General features: G+C 34.8%; 1 protein-coding gene across 2 annotated transcripts in view; it reads right to left on the reverse strand.

Annotated features, from left to right (window-relative positions):
• The window catches only part of CDH7 (cadherin 7, type 2), a 135,398-nt gene that overhangs the window by 18,633 nt on the left and 101,046 nt on the right, over window positions 1–15,719 (reverse strand). For both annotated transcript variants that reach the window (XM_011974140.1, XM_011974139.1), the window contains exons 8-10: window positions 4,354–4,490; window positions 3,269–3,390; window positions 2,487–2,604 (exon numbers count right to left, since the gene is read on the reverse strand). In XM_011974140.1, coding sequence (XP_011829530.1) covers window positions 2,487–2,604; window positions 3,269–3,390; window positions 4,354–4,490 — 377 coding nt within the window. The remainder of the gene's footprint in view (window positions 1–2,486; window positions 2,605–3,268; window positions 3,391–4,353; window positions 4,491–15,719) is intronic.

Below are 15,719 nucleotides of genomic sequence, written 5' to 3' on the forward strand. Positions count from 1 at the left end.
TTATCTTAGATTTTACACCATAAACTTATAGGAAGGATGGTACATATTAACAGCTTAAATATTTTGCAGCATCATCATATAGTACAGATAAAATTTTCAATCTATCCTTTTTTTGACAGGTTTCAAGACCAATATTTAAAAAGGGTAAAATCAGCTATTTTAACTTTACTTAAATTTAATATACAGGGGTATTCAGAATAATTTTATTGTAAAATTTTAAAAATTCTATATTCGTATTTATAGCTACTCTATGTGTATACACATTCTGTCAGTGATAAAACAGGCCACTTATGTTCAATTTGTATTCAATATTTGATTTCATCTAAGCAATTATAGCAATTATAAACTTTAAAAAAGTGATCAATAAGTCTTTATAACATGTGTGATTTATATATAAAAAATATGTTTTGTCTCCATTAGCAGCTTTCCAAATAACTTGTCTTAATTCAATAATTAGAGTATTTATGAGATTTTTAAAATGAATAGCTATTAATAAAAATATAAAGGAAAAGAAGAAAAATCAGGATCAGAGTTTCATGCAGTGTGCTTTTATATATTTTTCTCTCTTCCAAATTGTCAAAAAGATTTATTCAATGATAGCATGAAAAAATTAATGGTACTCTAGTGAAACAGCAAGATGAAATCTGTCTCAAACAGCACAAAACAGCAAGCTCATATTAGGCTGCAGAAAATGTATTACATGCAATTATAGAGGAGACAGTAATAAAACGATTTGATTTTCAGATTCCATCTGGTAGATTTTTATGTAAACAAATCTTTTATTTTAAAATGTATGAATTCGAGAAGGTATTCAATAAAAAATTAAGCTAGAGTTGTTGAAGGATATGGTTTTCAGTAAGTTCCTGTACATTTCACAATAGCACGCAGGCTTATGCCTTTGCCTCCTACCAATTCAGATGTCAGATGCATTTATGACTTGATACAAAAAGTTTTAGAAAGTTGATTTGTAATCTAACATGACTGATATCAAAATGACACACACACACACACACACAATTGAGGAACACAAGCTGAAATGCCTAAAAAGTGAGAATATGACTCTATATTCAGAAAAGCGATCCTATGGAAGACTTCTTAAGAACTGACTTTCTCTGTATTCATTTGTTTTCCTTCAAGGTACAGTCAAGGGAGCTCTGGGCTTAAAGTAGATAATTTTTCAATTGTGTGGCAATGTGGATGTCCTATAGATGCAGACATTTTAGTGCACGTGCTGTACAGCAATCATGGTGGTATTGGATGATGACACATGGGGGATATATTCACATTCTCCTTGCGAAGGTCATAAATTCCCTTCTCTGCATTTGTACCAGACGAATCTAAATGCTGAGAATTATCCTTCTTAACTATGTCTAAGTCAGTGAGTCTGGAGTTACCCATGTAGAGAATGCTCTACCTTTTATATTACTAAAGGGACACAATAGTATTCTCATTGAGTAGGAAATAAGATCAGGAAAAATTATTATTTTCCGATTGAATTGTTGAGGCCTAGGTTGCGCTAAATAAGGTGATGGCTTCAGGCAAAAGTTCTTGTCCACCTTTTGGTAGTAAGTGTGTTTTAAACAAGCCAGTACTGACTAGCAAATCCACTTCTGTATTTTCCCTAAAACCAGATTTACATAAACAATATAAATTTTTAAAAATAGGTATTTTCCATGTTGTTGGGGGGTACTATTCACCCTCTACGTCAGTTTCAAATGCTCTCCTTCCTCTAAAATAAATATCTTGAATAAAAACTCATTCAAATATATAATTCAAAATTAGACAATGATAGCAGGTTCTCATGCTTTACATTCTCATAATTGTCAATATATAACATTATGCAAAACTAAAATCTACTTATCGGTATTTGTAAGTGTTTTTTTACTATAATGATATTTAGGAAACCGCTAAGACTGTTTACCTTTGAAGCAGAGAAATACAATCTGACATGAGAGGGAGTCATTTTGTTATTTTTAATATTTCTTAGCTCATAAATATGTCATTATTTTATTATTTGCATGAATTACATTTGCATTTATGTAAAAATAAAAGAGTAAGGGGTGTTATTATTGAAAACATTAAGTCAAAGCTGATTTAGATTAAAATGTGTAATGTCCAGTTCTTATATCTCAAGTTGCATCTATGAGCACAGTACTTATTAGGGTATTTAGTTGACGATCAACTTATTATATTATTTGGATAATTAACTTGGTACACAAGTGAAAAAATGAGTGCCTATAAGAAAACAATAAGAAAAATCTAACTTTCCCTCCTATTTGGCTTTAGGCCTAAAATAAGTTAAATAGCACCTTTTCCTTCATGACAGTAAATCTATAGATAAAAATTACTTGAGGTGCTCATTGCCCTTTAATTAATGTCTTTGCTTTAAAAAAAAAAATCCCTAATCAGTATTCCTGAGGGAGAAAAATACTTGCTTAGAGTACCTGGACCTGCTGCCTCTATCAGTAACAATATTAATACCTTACCTTTGTTATCTTTCAATGAAAAGTTGTGGTTATTTGTTGCATCCGTTGTTAAGCTGAAGTAAAACTGATGTCCATTGGATGGCTCATCTTTATCCACAGCACTGATTTTCTGGATAACCTAGGAAAAGAGAAAGTAAAAGTTGAAAGCACACTGGTGTGCTATGCTTAGTTTTCTGTGTCAGGACAAAGCAGTTTTACACTTTATAATAAATACCATCTCCCTGAATGAGCTAGGGAGAAAGGATCAAATGTATTATTAGGAACCCAATCTAAAAAAGGGCTTGGAAACACAAATCATGTCCTTTTCTTAGTTCATGTTTGAATTCACTTTTGTGAACTTCAGAAATAAGCTGTTCCAATTGATTAGACATCCCGGGAAACATCACAAGACACTGAGCAATAGATGAACAAACCAACCTGAGATCGAACTGCACTTAATTCTTAGAATTGTAAGACACTTAAACCTGGTTGTGTAAGGTGGAAACAGCCCAATCAGCGTACTATGCTGTCTTTCTCCTAAAGGAGTCTCAGTTCTTAGCCATTTAACAGAGCTTTTACAACGTTTACCTTTTCTTCCTGACGAATTTTCATCACCTCAATTAAGCTGGAATTTGAAGGTTCCTTTAATATTAGTTCATGCTACACATCAAAGTGTTAGCTTTGCTGAAACAAGCTGATTATGTTTTATCTTAAAGCTGGAAGAATTTCAAAGGCAACTAACTGCTGCTGGATATTTTTTAAGAAACCACAAATTAGAAGCAAAGTGTTCTGAAGACTCTTACCTGCCCTGGCTGGGCATTTTCACAGACGGTGGTCTCATAGTCCATGGCAAATTCAGGGGCGTTATCATTGATGTCAAGAATAGTGATGGCCACATAGCCTCTTCCTACTTGAGATGGATTCTCTAATAAATAAGACAGTGTCTTATCATTTGCGCTTTGCCCCTCTAGAGCACAATTCTAATAATAAAATGACTAAGCTGAGAATGAAATCTAGAATCATAATGCTGTATTACTTAAAAGGACCTATGGAAAACTGAAAATATGATCCAAACACACACTCACATACATTCATATGTATGTATATATCTATATATGTGTGTATATACACATATACATATATGTGTATACATATATGTGTATGTATACATACATATGTATACCCAAATATATACATACACATGATTATATGTGTATTTGGATATACATGTATATATATAAATGTATATTTATAGTCTATATGTGTACTTGTAGTTTTTTAGTCCCTGATGAGAAAATTGTTGAAAGAAGAATAAATGGTAAACCATGAATTTCAATATTCTTTGATGTTAGAACTCATATTTGCATGACTATACATTTGTATTATCAACACATGTATTATAAATGCATACATGTTAAAATACACAATATATCATATACATATATACATGCAAATATGCATTCAATTTTCAATAGTTTTTATTACTTATTATTTTATTTTTTATGAGAGACTAAACTTAGTTAATATTAGAATATTCAAATCCAGATGTCTTGGTTATAGATCAATGTACTCATTATTATAAGCTATTTCACTAACTCCATAACAGCATTAACATGATATATGAATTGTGATCAGAAAACAAGAAATCCTGTGAGGGCACTATAGGGCCATTGTTTTTTAGTCCTTGGTTTTCATAAATTTTGTAATTATTAGCATACAAAGACAGTGAAGATAAGTATATTTCACAACTTAGAAATTTGGTATTCTCAAGTTTTCGTTCAATTCATATAAGGAACTATTTTAATTAAGTTGAATTTACAACCTCATGACAATCGATTCTCCACTCACTGTCCTCCATCTTAATTTAGTTTTAAGCCTCACAACTTACGGCTCTCCATTGCAAGTACTGTGATATTGTGAACAGCATTTGTCTCTCGATCCAAAGACTTGGCAGTTGTGATGACCCCACTGTTGGCATCAATATTGAAGTATCTCTCCAAGTCTGTGTTTCTGTCAATTGAGTACCTAATTGAACATTGAAGAAAAGAAAAGCCTTCAACATGCATGTTTGATTATAATTTGCTAAAACTATTTCATTATTTATGTAGCTCATCACTAAATCCTACTGACTCTCTGATCTGTCATACTAGTCACATAAATGCATGCCTTGTTTAAAACTCTACCCACATATTAGATGGTTTGTAACCTGTGTCTCACTAATATATTTGCTTTTCTGTCAGACAGTACTAAATGAACACCACAGTGATCTTCACAATGGCTTTGAATATGCCATTAGAACTACAAGTTCATTATTACTACTATTATTATTTATTTATTTTTGATACAGGGTCTTGCTGTCACCCAGGCTGGGGTGGAGTGGATCACTGTAACCTCGAACTCCTGGGCTTAAGGGATTCTCACACCTCAGCCTCCTGAGTAGCTAGGACTAGAGGCATGCAACACCATATTTGGCCATTTTATTATTATCATCATCATTATTATTATTATTATTATTATTTGTAGATGCAGGGTCTTGCTATGTTCCTCAGGCTGGTCCTGAATTCCTGGGCTCAAGTGACCCTTCTGTCTCAGACTCCTAATATGCTAGGATTATAGACGTGAGCCACCGTCCCTGGCTAAATTAATTATTGTTATTATGACTCCTGTAAACCATTTACAATACATTTGGTAACCCTGCTCACGATTATGGACCCTTCTAAAATGAAACATGTAAACATCTTGCCCATTTGTATATACTTAGTAACATCTTTTGTTCTGACAGCACCAACCTGTTATTAACCCTCTTTCTTTTCTTTTTTTTTTTTTTAAATCTTACTCAGTGGTCTTGACGACATGTTTCAAAGTAGAACCCCTGAGATTGCATGGCTATTTTTGCATGTAAAAGCCTTTTCTCGAGATATCTGTAATCCAAATATTTTTTCAGCAGTGAAAAATTACTGCTCCACTTGTATTTTTGTCTATGTTATTATTTGTTTTATACACAAAATTCACCCTCCCCTCATGATGATCATCTTCAGGTTCCTCTCACAGTCTTTCTGGTTGGGTGAGATGGCTTTCATTTAAAAACAAACAATTAAACAAACAAACGAACAAAAGAACAAACAGAAAAAAAAAGCATACATCCACTTTAGACATGATGATTAGTAACTGCTTCAACTACACTCATGATCCATTAAACATAATGGTCTTTCATGTTCTTCACCTTCTTGATTCCTGATTTGCTCCTTTACTCCAGTTGTCATGGATTCTTATGAACATACCCTTGACTTGTCAGCTCTAATATACGCATTACTGTTGGAAACTCTGCTTCAAGCATCTTACTCTTTGTTCACCACGTCCTACTCTAGCAATTCTCCATCCTGACAGGGATCTACAATTTATTGACACTAGCAACATTTTCTTAAAATCAGTTTGCCTTTATTTCCTCACATCTCTCTTACCAATTTATGTACTATGAGCCCTCATTATTAATACTCCTGTATATATGCCTATTACATCATAATATATCAAACTTAGTGACATCAAACAATAATAATAATATATCTTATTTTGTTTGAGTCAGGAATTTGAAAGGGTGTTTGTAGGGCAGTTTTAGCTCTTAATCTCACAGAAGGTTGTAGTCAATGTTGGCTGGGTCAACCGTGATTTGATGATTTGACCGGGATTGGAAGATCCAGTTTCAAAGTGTCTTATTCACATTGATGGCATGTGCATGGCATGGATGGCGAGCTGGTGCTGCCAAATGGACTCCTCTTCACAGCACTGCCTGAGTGTCCTCATGGCAGGAGAGCCAGCTTCCCCCATTTTTCTCAATTTATCTGACAGTGTGTTTTTTCTTCTTTAATTTCTTAATATGATGAATTATATTGATGAACTTCTGAATATTAAACCAATCTTATGCTTCTGGGATAAACTCTACTTTATCATGGTGAATTATTCTTTTATATATTGCTTGATTGAGTTATCTAAATGTTCTGTGGAAAATATTTGCATGAAAGTCTTGATCAAAGTTTTCTTTTCTTGTACTACATCTACCTGGTTTTGGTAGTAAGAATAAGGCTGTGTAAAAATGTTGGGATGCATTCCCTCTTCTTATATTTCCTGAACAATACTGTGTAGAATTGGTAATTCTTCTTTAAGTGTTTGGTAAAAATTTGTCACTGAAGTGATCTGGGCTCAAATATTTCCATTTTCAGAAAGTTTTTAACTAAAATTATAATTTATTTAATAGTTATGGGATTATTTAGGTTATCTATTTCATGTTGAGTTTTGAGAGTTAACACTTTTTGAATAATTGATCCATTTATTCCAAATTGCCCAATTTCATTGAAATTATAAACTTTATGTCAGTAGACGTGTTTATAGTATTTTCTTATTCTGTTTTTTATGTTTGCAGGGTCTGTAACATCTCCTCTTCTGTTCTTAATATTTATCATTTTTTCTGGGTTTTTTTTTTTTTCCTTTTTCAGTGTTGGTAGAGGTTTATCAATATTTACGTCTGTTCAAAAAAACAAGCATTTAATTTTATTGATTTCTGTATAATTTGTTTTGAAATGCATTGTTTTTTGCTCTTATATTTATTGTTTTATTTCTTCATCTTGCTTCGGATTTATTCTGCTAATGTTTTTCTAATTATTACTCCAGGACAGGGGACAGTAGAGGGAAAATAATGGTAAACTCATCACAGGTTTGGAGATACTTTGTAGTACCCTTCTTCACTAAACTACCTGCTAATATTTACTTTTCAGAGTTCTGATGGCTCCACTCTATCCAGGTTTCATAGCTGCATTTACTGTGAGATACAGGGTGGAATATGTCTACTTAGAACAGGATTATGTGTGTATCTATGTATACATATGTATATATACACGTACTTACATACTACATATATATGTATGCAAACAATATACATATATAAAATACACTTCTATGTAAGTAATATTCAATGGCAATATGACAGCTGATATTAACGTTTGATAAGAGGATTGTAACTTAATGAGATTAGAACCCATACATTCATGCATCAATTGAGCCAATATTAAAGCCTGAATTGTTCTCTTTGTCAAATCTCTAAGTTAATAACTGAGATAATGTTTGAATATTCATGAAAAAATAAATGTCTAGATTCTTAAAAGCAAAAAGGCCTTGAACTTGACAGACATCGGTCTAAATGAATTCATGAAATTCCCCACAGGGCTAAAGTCAATAACTAAAACACCTGGCTCTCTTATCAATAATCTCAAAGATCTTAGCATTAGAATAAAAAACATTAAAGTGGAGAATTTATTTAATATGCTAAATGTCTCCAACCACTATTTGCCTCACAGAAAACCACAAATAATTTAGGGATCTAGTGATAACCTAGGCCTTCTCTATCTGTTTTGAAAAAACGTGGGCCACAAAAGTTTCTATCATTCAAATATTTATCATTTCTGAATTATAAATTCTGCAGCTTCCCCTATAGATATATTTATTTATTTATTTAGACAAAATCTACTCTGTAGCCCAGGCTGGAGTACAGTGGTGCAACCATGAGCTCACTACAGCCTCAACCTCTCAGGCTCAAGTGATCCTCCCATCTCAGCCTCCCAAGGAGCAAGGTCTACACACGTGGGCCATGTGCCAAGCTAATTTTTGTATTTTTTTTAGAGACACGGTCTCACTATGCCTCCAGGGCTGGTCCCTAACTCCTAGGCTCAAGCAATTCTCCTGCCTCAGCCTCTCAAAGTATTAGGATTACAGGCTTGAACCACACACCACGTCTGGCCCCCCTTCTAAATTGTGTGTATTTGTTAATAACTATAATTCCCACTTAGATCTCACTAAATAGCATATATATATATATATATGGTAATTTATGATGTTATAATTTCCTTATGTCTTCCATTTATTCATTTATGCATTTGGCAATTATTCTTGAGCACCTGCAAGTGACATACTATTTCAGGAAATACATTACATAAACAATTTTTTTAAACTTGCAACTGAAATAATAAATATTGAGGAAGAAACTAAGAAGTTGTTATGAAGGAGGTCAGGGTAGGTTTGCAGAAAGGTATTGACTTGAGAAGACATGGGATGCTTTGGCAAACACGAGGTTTAGACTGACAATCCAGAACAGTCCTGGTGGTTATTACATTTCTTAATGACAAGGACTTGGGATCACCTAGTATTAAAGGGGTTTCCTATTTCTACCAGTCCCTCTGGACATGCAAAAACCTTAAGTTGTTGTATAAAGCATTAGCTAATGTATAAAGTTGCTTGAGAAAAAAAAATCCTTAGGTAAGAAAAATAAAGAAAATACAGATACTTTTTAGAATGAGAAGTGTAAAATATCTCTGCCTTAGTAATGTGGGAGGGGAGGGCTGATTGAGTCAAGAGAAGAAAGGCCCTAAAAGAAGTCTGGAAGGACACACTATTTGATGTTGTGGATTGACTGGCCCAGGGACTTGAGAAATGCAGTTGCCTGAGTTCATTGAAGGCTGAACTAGAAGTGTGAGGATACGTGATTTCCTAATCATGAACCACCACCAACTACAGTGCAACTTCTGACGCCATTAGTGGTGTGTGGACTTAGAACAATCTCTCTAGCTTCTGCAAAATACAGCCTAAAATACTTGGCCACCTTTAGTGTATGTTGGAGTGAACAATCAGAGAGATCACTTCCACATTTTGAGCAACAGCAGTTAAGCCTCTGCCCCATCCACTTACTATGCTGACAGCTCTGTATCTCAATATCCAGTCTCAAACTAGTTCCTGAGATTTGTGTACACTGCTTTATAGATGCCTGTACCATCACTAACACAATCTCGATACATCTATGAGCAAATTTATCAACCTTTTCCCCAAATTACCCCACCTTCTGAACTTTTCTCTTTGCAGGATGTAATATTTAAAATGTAGTTTACCTTCTTTCCTTAATTCTCAAACAAATATGAAAAGTCATATAGTGGCAGAAACTTCCATTTGCATACCTAATAATTATATTTCTCTTACGTCCTGCTAAGAGAACTGTGCTTTTGTTAGAGTCAGCCATACGTCCAGCTGAAAAATTATATTTGCTAGCCTCCTTTGTAGATGTGGTGTCTTTTTATTTAAGTTTTGGGAAATGAAGTACAAAATACATTTTTAGCCTACAGCCTAATTGAAAAACTCCTTAAAGCATGAGTGATAGTTGTTAATTTATCTGGTATTTGATTTCTGCCCTTCCCCTTTCTCTCACCTGAGGCATAAACATAATGGAAGAGATCCAGAAGCCATATTGTAAATAAGCGGTGACAAGTGCTTAAAAAATGAAGCCAAGGCTCTTGATGGCATTATACTGCCAAGGTGTCAGTCCTTAAGAGCATAGCTCCCAACTTCTCATTAGTATGTCATTAGTGTTAAGCTTTGCTGCTACTAGCCAAGCACAATTTCTAACTAACGCAAGCATATGTTATTATTGAGGTTATTTCAATACTGGACTCTAAAATTTCACAGTTGGGGGTTGGATCCAAGATTTAGAATCATGACTATTTGAGCCAGTTTTCCAGCATACTATGTTGCATATACATTAATTGTAGTTTCAGCCACCTACATCTATATAATTCAGCTTCTATTTGGTTTTTTTTCCCCCCTCTGCTTTCCTATCTACACTCATAACCAGTCAAACTGATGTATTAATTGGTGAACAAATATATGCCACACACATCTCCAATTCTGTGCCTTTTCTCATGTTGGTCATTCTGTATCCCTGTTTTTCCTCGTTTCCAATTATTTCAGTCCTGCTATTCCTTGAAGAAGACAAACTAGTAGCATTAAAGCAGCATGCCTTTCCAATTACATCAGAAGTCATGCTTTTTAAAGAAAACCTGCAGGGTGTGTGATCCGTGGAGTTTACCGAATGTTCCTTGTGCTACACCACCAGGAACCATAGACTGAGGATTAAGGGACAGTGTTTTTGGCCATGACCCTGTCACTAACCTACTGTACTAATTGGGGCTTTTCATCTGTGCTTTTTCTGTTTCTTCATTTGCTCAATGAGAAAGGTTTACAAGATTAATGATCATTTTCAGATCTAACACTGAATTTTTTAAAATGAGTTTTCATGTAAGATCTCTTCTACAGCTACATAACAAGAGGGTTTCTGCAAAAGACCGTATCTCATACATCTGTGTGTCTTCAGTGTCTGAACATCTGTTACCAAATGAATTCCCTAATGAATACCGGTGATTATCCTGCAGCTATTTGATAAGCTAAAGAGATCAATTAAAATGTTCTTCTTTATATTCACAGGTAGCATTCTTATCACCAGCTATTAATTTGCATATCAGTGTTCACAAACAGAAAGTGGGGGTGAGTGAGCTAGATTAACACAAATATATCATCAGTACTCCCAAAGTGGCAAAAGATAATGTAATAAAAAAGCATCAGCAAGTTTGATCAATTGAAATAGATGAATAATTTGAATTGAAAATTTAACCTACTATAAAGTTTGTCAGTATGTGTGTGGGCATTTGCATGTGCCTATGTGGATTGCTGTAAGGATCGTACAGGTTTGATATAGACCTCACTAAAATCCTGGAACCATATTTTCTAACTACGTGGCCAGGGATGTATTTACTTCTAAGAACATAGTAATAATAATGCTTGCCTCTTAGGAATTTAATGATAAGTAAACTTCAAAATAAACTATTGAGGCCGGGCCCTGTGGCTCACGCCTATAATCCCAGCATTTTGGGAGGCCGAGGTGGGTGGAATGCTTGAATTCAGGAGTCAGAGACCAGCCTAGGCAACATGGCAAAGCCCCAGCTCTACAAAAAATTAGTTGGCCGTGGTGGTATGTGCCTGTTGTCCTAGCTGCTGGGGAGGCTGAAATGGGAGGATCACCTGAGCGCAGAAGGTAGAAGTTGCAGTGAGCCATGATTGTGTCACTGCACTCCAGCCTGGGCAATAGAGTGAGGGCTTGTTTCAAAAAAAAAAAAAGAATAAAAATGAACTATTGATTTCTGAACTTCATGATAGCAGACACCTTGCTCACCCCTCTTCTGACTATGCCAACACAATTTTCCTTTAGGGTTTTAAACTTTTTCAAATCTCATATGCAATCTTCATGGCACTCAAGAGGTCCAGAACGTTTTGGAGAAGAGACGGCCACATATATCAATATATGCAAAAAAACAAAAACAAAAACAACAAAACCTCTGCAGCAAATGTGAATCTTAAACAGAGAGCTGCAAGAAAAGAGTTGCAGCTGATTCATCACAGTTGCCACATTCTGAAGAGCCTGCTACAAGCATTTACAGAGGAACCCTACTCCTCTCCTTTTCTGAAGATTGGTCATTCAACTTTTTCCTTTGATTCTTTGAGCTATACCCAATTATTCCAACAAACTTCTTTCTTTTTTTAATTAACCATGGCCAATTTCTGTTGATTATGGTTAAAGAATGTTAAGAGGACAGTACATGATAAAAAGTAATATTCCCTAACTTTTTAACCCCATGAATAATTCTCTACCATTTACACCAAGAACATTGAATTTTTGTATTCCTTCATTAATGTGACTTTTCATTAAGTATTTTATTTAATAAATTATATATTATATTTTTAATATACGTGTGTGTGTGTGTGTGTGTGTGGCAGGGCATCACTGTGTCACTGAGGCTGGAGTGCAGTGGCATCATCTCAGTTCACTGCGCCCTCCACCTCCTGATTTCAAGAGATTCTTCTGCCTCAGCCTCCCAAGTAGCTGGGATTACAAGCATGCACCACTACACCTGGGTAATTTTTGTATTTTTTGTAAGGACAGGGCTTCACTACACGGGCCAGGCCGGTCTCAAACTCCTGGCTTCAAATGATCCACCTGCCGTGGCCTCCCAAAACGCTGAAATTACAGATGTGAGCCACCGTGCCCAGCCCTCAATAAGTATTTTAGATATGAAAAATACTGTAAGAAACAAATCAGAACAAATGTAATTTTCAATGAATTTATTTTACCTGGAGTCTTCCAAAAAGGTAACTAAGAAAGGCTTTGCTGACAGCAGAGCTTTGTAATTCTACAGCAGTATAATAAAACATGAAAAAACGGCCGGGGTGGTGGCTTATACCTGTAATCCCAGCACTTTGGGAGGCTGAGGCAGGTGGATCACCTGAGGTGAGGAGTTCGAGGCAAGCCTGGCCAACACGGCGGGACCCTGTCTCTATTAAAAATACAAAAATTAGCCAGGCATGGTGGCGGATGCCTGTAATGCCAGCTACTTGGGAGGCAGGGGCAGAAGAATTGCTTGAACTTGGGAGGCGGAAGTTGCAGTGAACCAAGATTGCACCACTGCACTCCAGCTGGGCAAAAGGAAAGAGAAAGAGGAGAGAGGAGAGGAGAGGAGAGGAGAGGAGAGGAGAGGAGAGGGGAGGGGAGGGGAGGGGAGGGGAGGGGAGAAAGATGGCTCAAATAAATTAGGCATTTCCTAGAAACTTTAACTCTACAAAAATTATCTCTGGATAGTAAGTACACTACTCTAACACTTTATGTTTTCACCAGACATGAACATATACTCTCTTTTTCCATTTTTAGTGGTAGTTATGCTAAAATGAGCAGTATTTTGAAATAGAGTACAGCTTATAGTCTTCTCACAGATTTAATATCCGCTACTTTTTAAGTTAATCAGTTTTACTGCTGCTATTATTTTTCTGTATGTTATGTTATCAGCTTGCTAATTTTCTTAGAATAAAATAGATATTCACAAATAATTTAGATTTCATATGTGCACATAAATGCATTAATACAAGCTACTCAAAAAATACACATTGAATTATTCAAATACTCCAAATATGTTCACACTAGTCACAAAAAGGAATTTCTGATATACTATTACCAGTTTTTATGTGAGGGTATACAATACCAGGAATGTTGAAAAAGCCCACAGGTAAATATTATCCAAGAATCCTTTAACATAAATATAAACGTATTTCTATAATTAGATTATTAGAAATGCTTAAAATGATGCCTAGTACTTTTTCTTTTCCTGTATTCATATCTGATCTTATTTGTAATAATATCATGTTCCATTTCATTGGTCATTTTTAGCATAGGAACTTTGAGTTTGCTGTGATGCCTGCAGAAATGAATTTGCTTATTTCATAATTTAGTACTAGGCTTTCAAGATATAACCAAATAAAACATAAATGTATTTTGCATGATGTTTTCTTGGCTTGTCCAAATCTTGCCATCCCTTGAAGCCCTACTTACCCTACCTCTCCTTCACATGAAATCTCACAGCCTGAACTTGGAGTGATGATTATTTATCTTACAATTTGCCATATTACAGTGCTGGCATATTTTTCCCCAAATTGTTTAACTTTTATGAGATCTTATTACTTCATCCAGATTATAAGTTCCTTGAGGTCAGAGGAAATGTTTTATTTATCTTTGTTTTCTCATTAGCATTTCCCCAGTGCCTTGCATAACACAGGTTTTTAATGAATGCCTGTTCAGTCATTGATCAGTCTGCCAATGCTGACATGAAAAATGAGTCAAATCCTCTAGACTTTAGGGTGTTCTTACAGCTTTTACCATCTTGGATGAGAAACACAGAAGTGAAGTTTCTATCATTCAGAAACATGACCAGAATCAACAGGCCACAATCTGTCCTTCCAAGTTCAAGAGATAAAGCCCGATATTGAGTACTTAGGGCCAAAATACATGATGTGATAAACAGCTACTTATCAAATAACAAGCCAGAAACATGCTTGCCCTCAATTACCCATTTTTCCTAAAAAAAAAAAAAAAATTTTCCTCTAAGTATTCTCAAGTATCAACTAACTTCCACCCTTGGCTTTGACTGCAATTTTAGTTTACATATGGTTTTATTTCCACATACCACCCCCTGCCACAAACGGACAGTACAGTGTACATGAAATGGTGGTTTACTGGACTTGCGGCTTAATCTTTCCATCTATGACAACTACACTTGTGAACATCAAAATGCTCAGGTTCCAATAGTCATGTAGGTGCCCCAGTCTTTTTTAAAGGATTCACAGAGAAGAGTTATGCATAACCTTTGGTTGGTACTTCAGTAAAGTAGGTAGACATTTTAAAATGCTGTGCAAAGCAGGGATCATGTAGGAAGACAGTATCAACTTTGCCTTGCTGGGGGCAACTAAATATGTATTTTCTAGAATTTTAACTTATTGCCTCATATATCAGAAAATATTACAAACATAAATGACATATGCTAGATTTCAGTATTATACAACAAATAATGTCAATAAATTCAAAACTAATCATCCCATTGGCTATATTATTTTACAAGTCAAACCCTACTGGTCTAATTTTAAACAATTACAACAAAACAAATAATGCTTTTTCATTCCTCAAAGAACTACAATATTGCTAAAGGTGTAACGCACAAAGCTCACAATTGTTAAGACTCCTCATGCTCCATCTCAATCTGGAGATTCACTTTTCCTAGTACCTCAGAAGACTGCTATTTATTCCTCTATGAACATATGTTTTATTATGTTAAACATATATTATGAGACAGGATTTACATTTTGATAGCTATTGGAGTGCCTAATGCAAATACATGTTTATATTCATCAAAAAGCCCTACAATATGTTATATCTTTTGGAATATGTGTGAGTACAAAACAGCCTGCAATATAGATTGCCAATATGGTTGCGTATAAAATGCTATGTCTCTTTTACTGACTTCATTAATCTCAGAATTAAAATGGCACGAAAACACAATAACCTATAATAATAGCAATACATAATGATAATACATGGTAATATTTAAGTCATGATTCACAGTTTAAAAGCTTCATTTACTTTCTCTCTCTTAGTCAATCATCAGAAAATCCTGGGATAAAGCATCAGTTACTTTTCCTTTTTGCTGGCTAATACAAAAACATAGGAAGCAAGGTGACATCTCCTAGGTCATTCCACAAACAGCAGTGCTGGGAAGGAAACCAGTCTTCAAGAGAATGCATGAGAGTAATGCAGACTCAACAAATTATAAAATAAAGAGACTGGCCTCTTAAGGGATATTATATTAAAGGATAGAGGAAGAGAAGTATGAGAAAGACAAATGCAGAAAAAAAAAAAGGTGCAAATAATTGTGCTGACCTTATGAAAATCATGTAAAAACTTTCAAGTATGTAAGTATTAAACGTGACGCAAGAAATTAATTCTACAAATGCAAAAGAAATATTCACATATTCAAAATAAAATTTTAATTCACTGGGGACAAAGTCTGT

The sequence above is a fragment of the Mandrillus leucophaeus genome, unplaced genomic scaffold, assembly GCF_000951045.1.
Source record: "Mandrillus leucophaeus isolate KB7577 unplaced genomic scaffold, Mleu.le_1.0 Scaffold142, whole genome shotgun sequence".
Taxonomy (NCBI): domain Eukaryota; kingdom Metazoa; phylum Chordata; class Mammalia; order Primates; family Cercopithecidae; genus Mandrillus; species Mandrillus leucophaeus.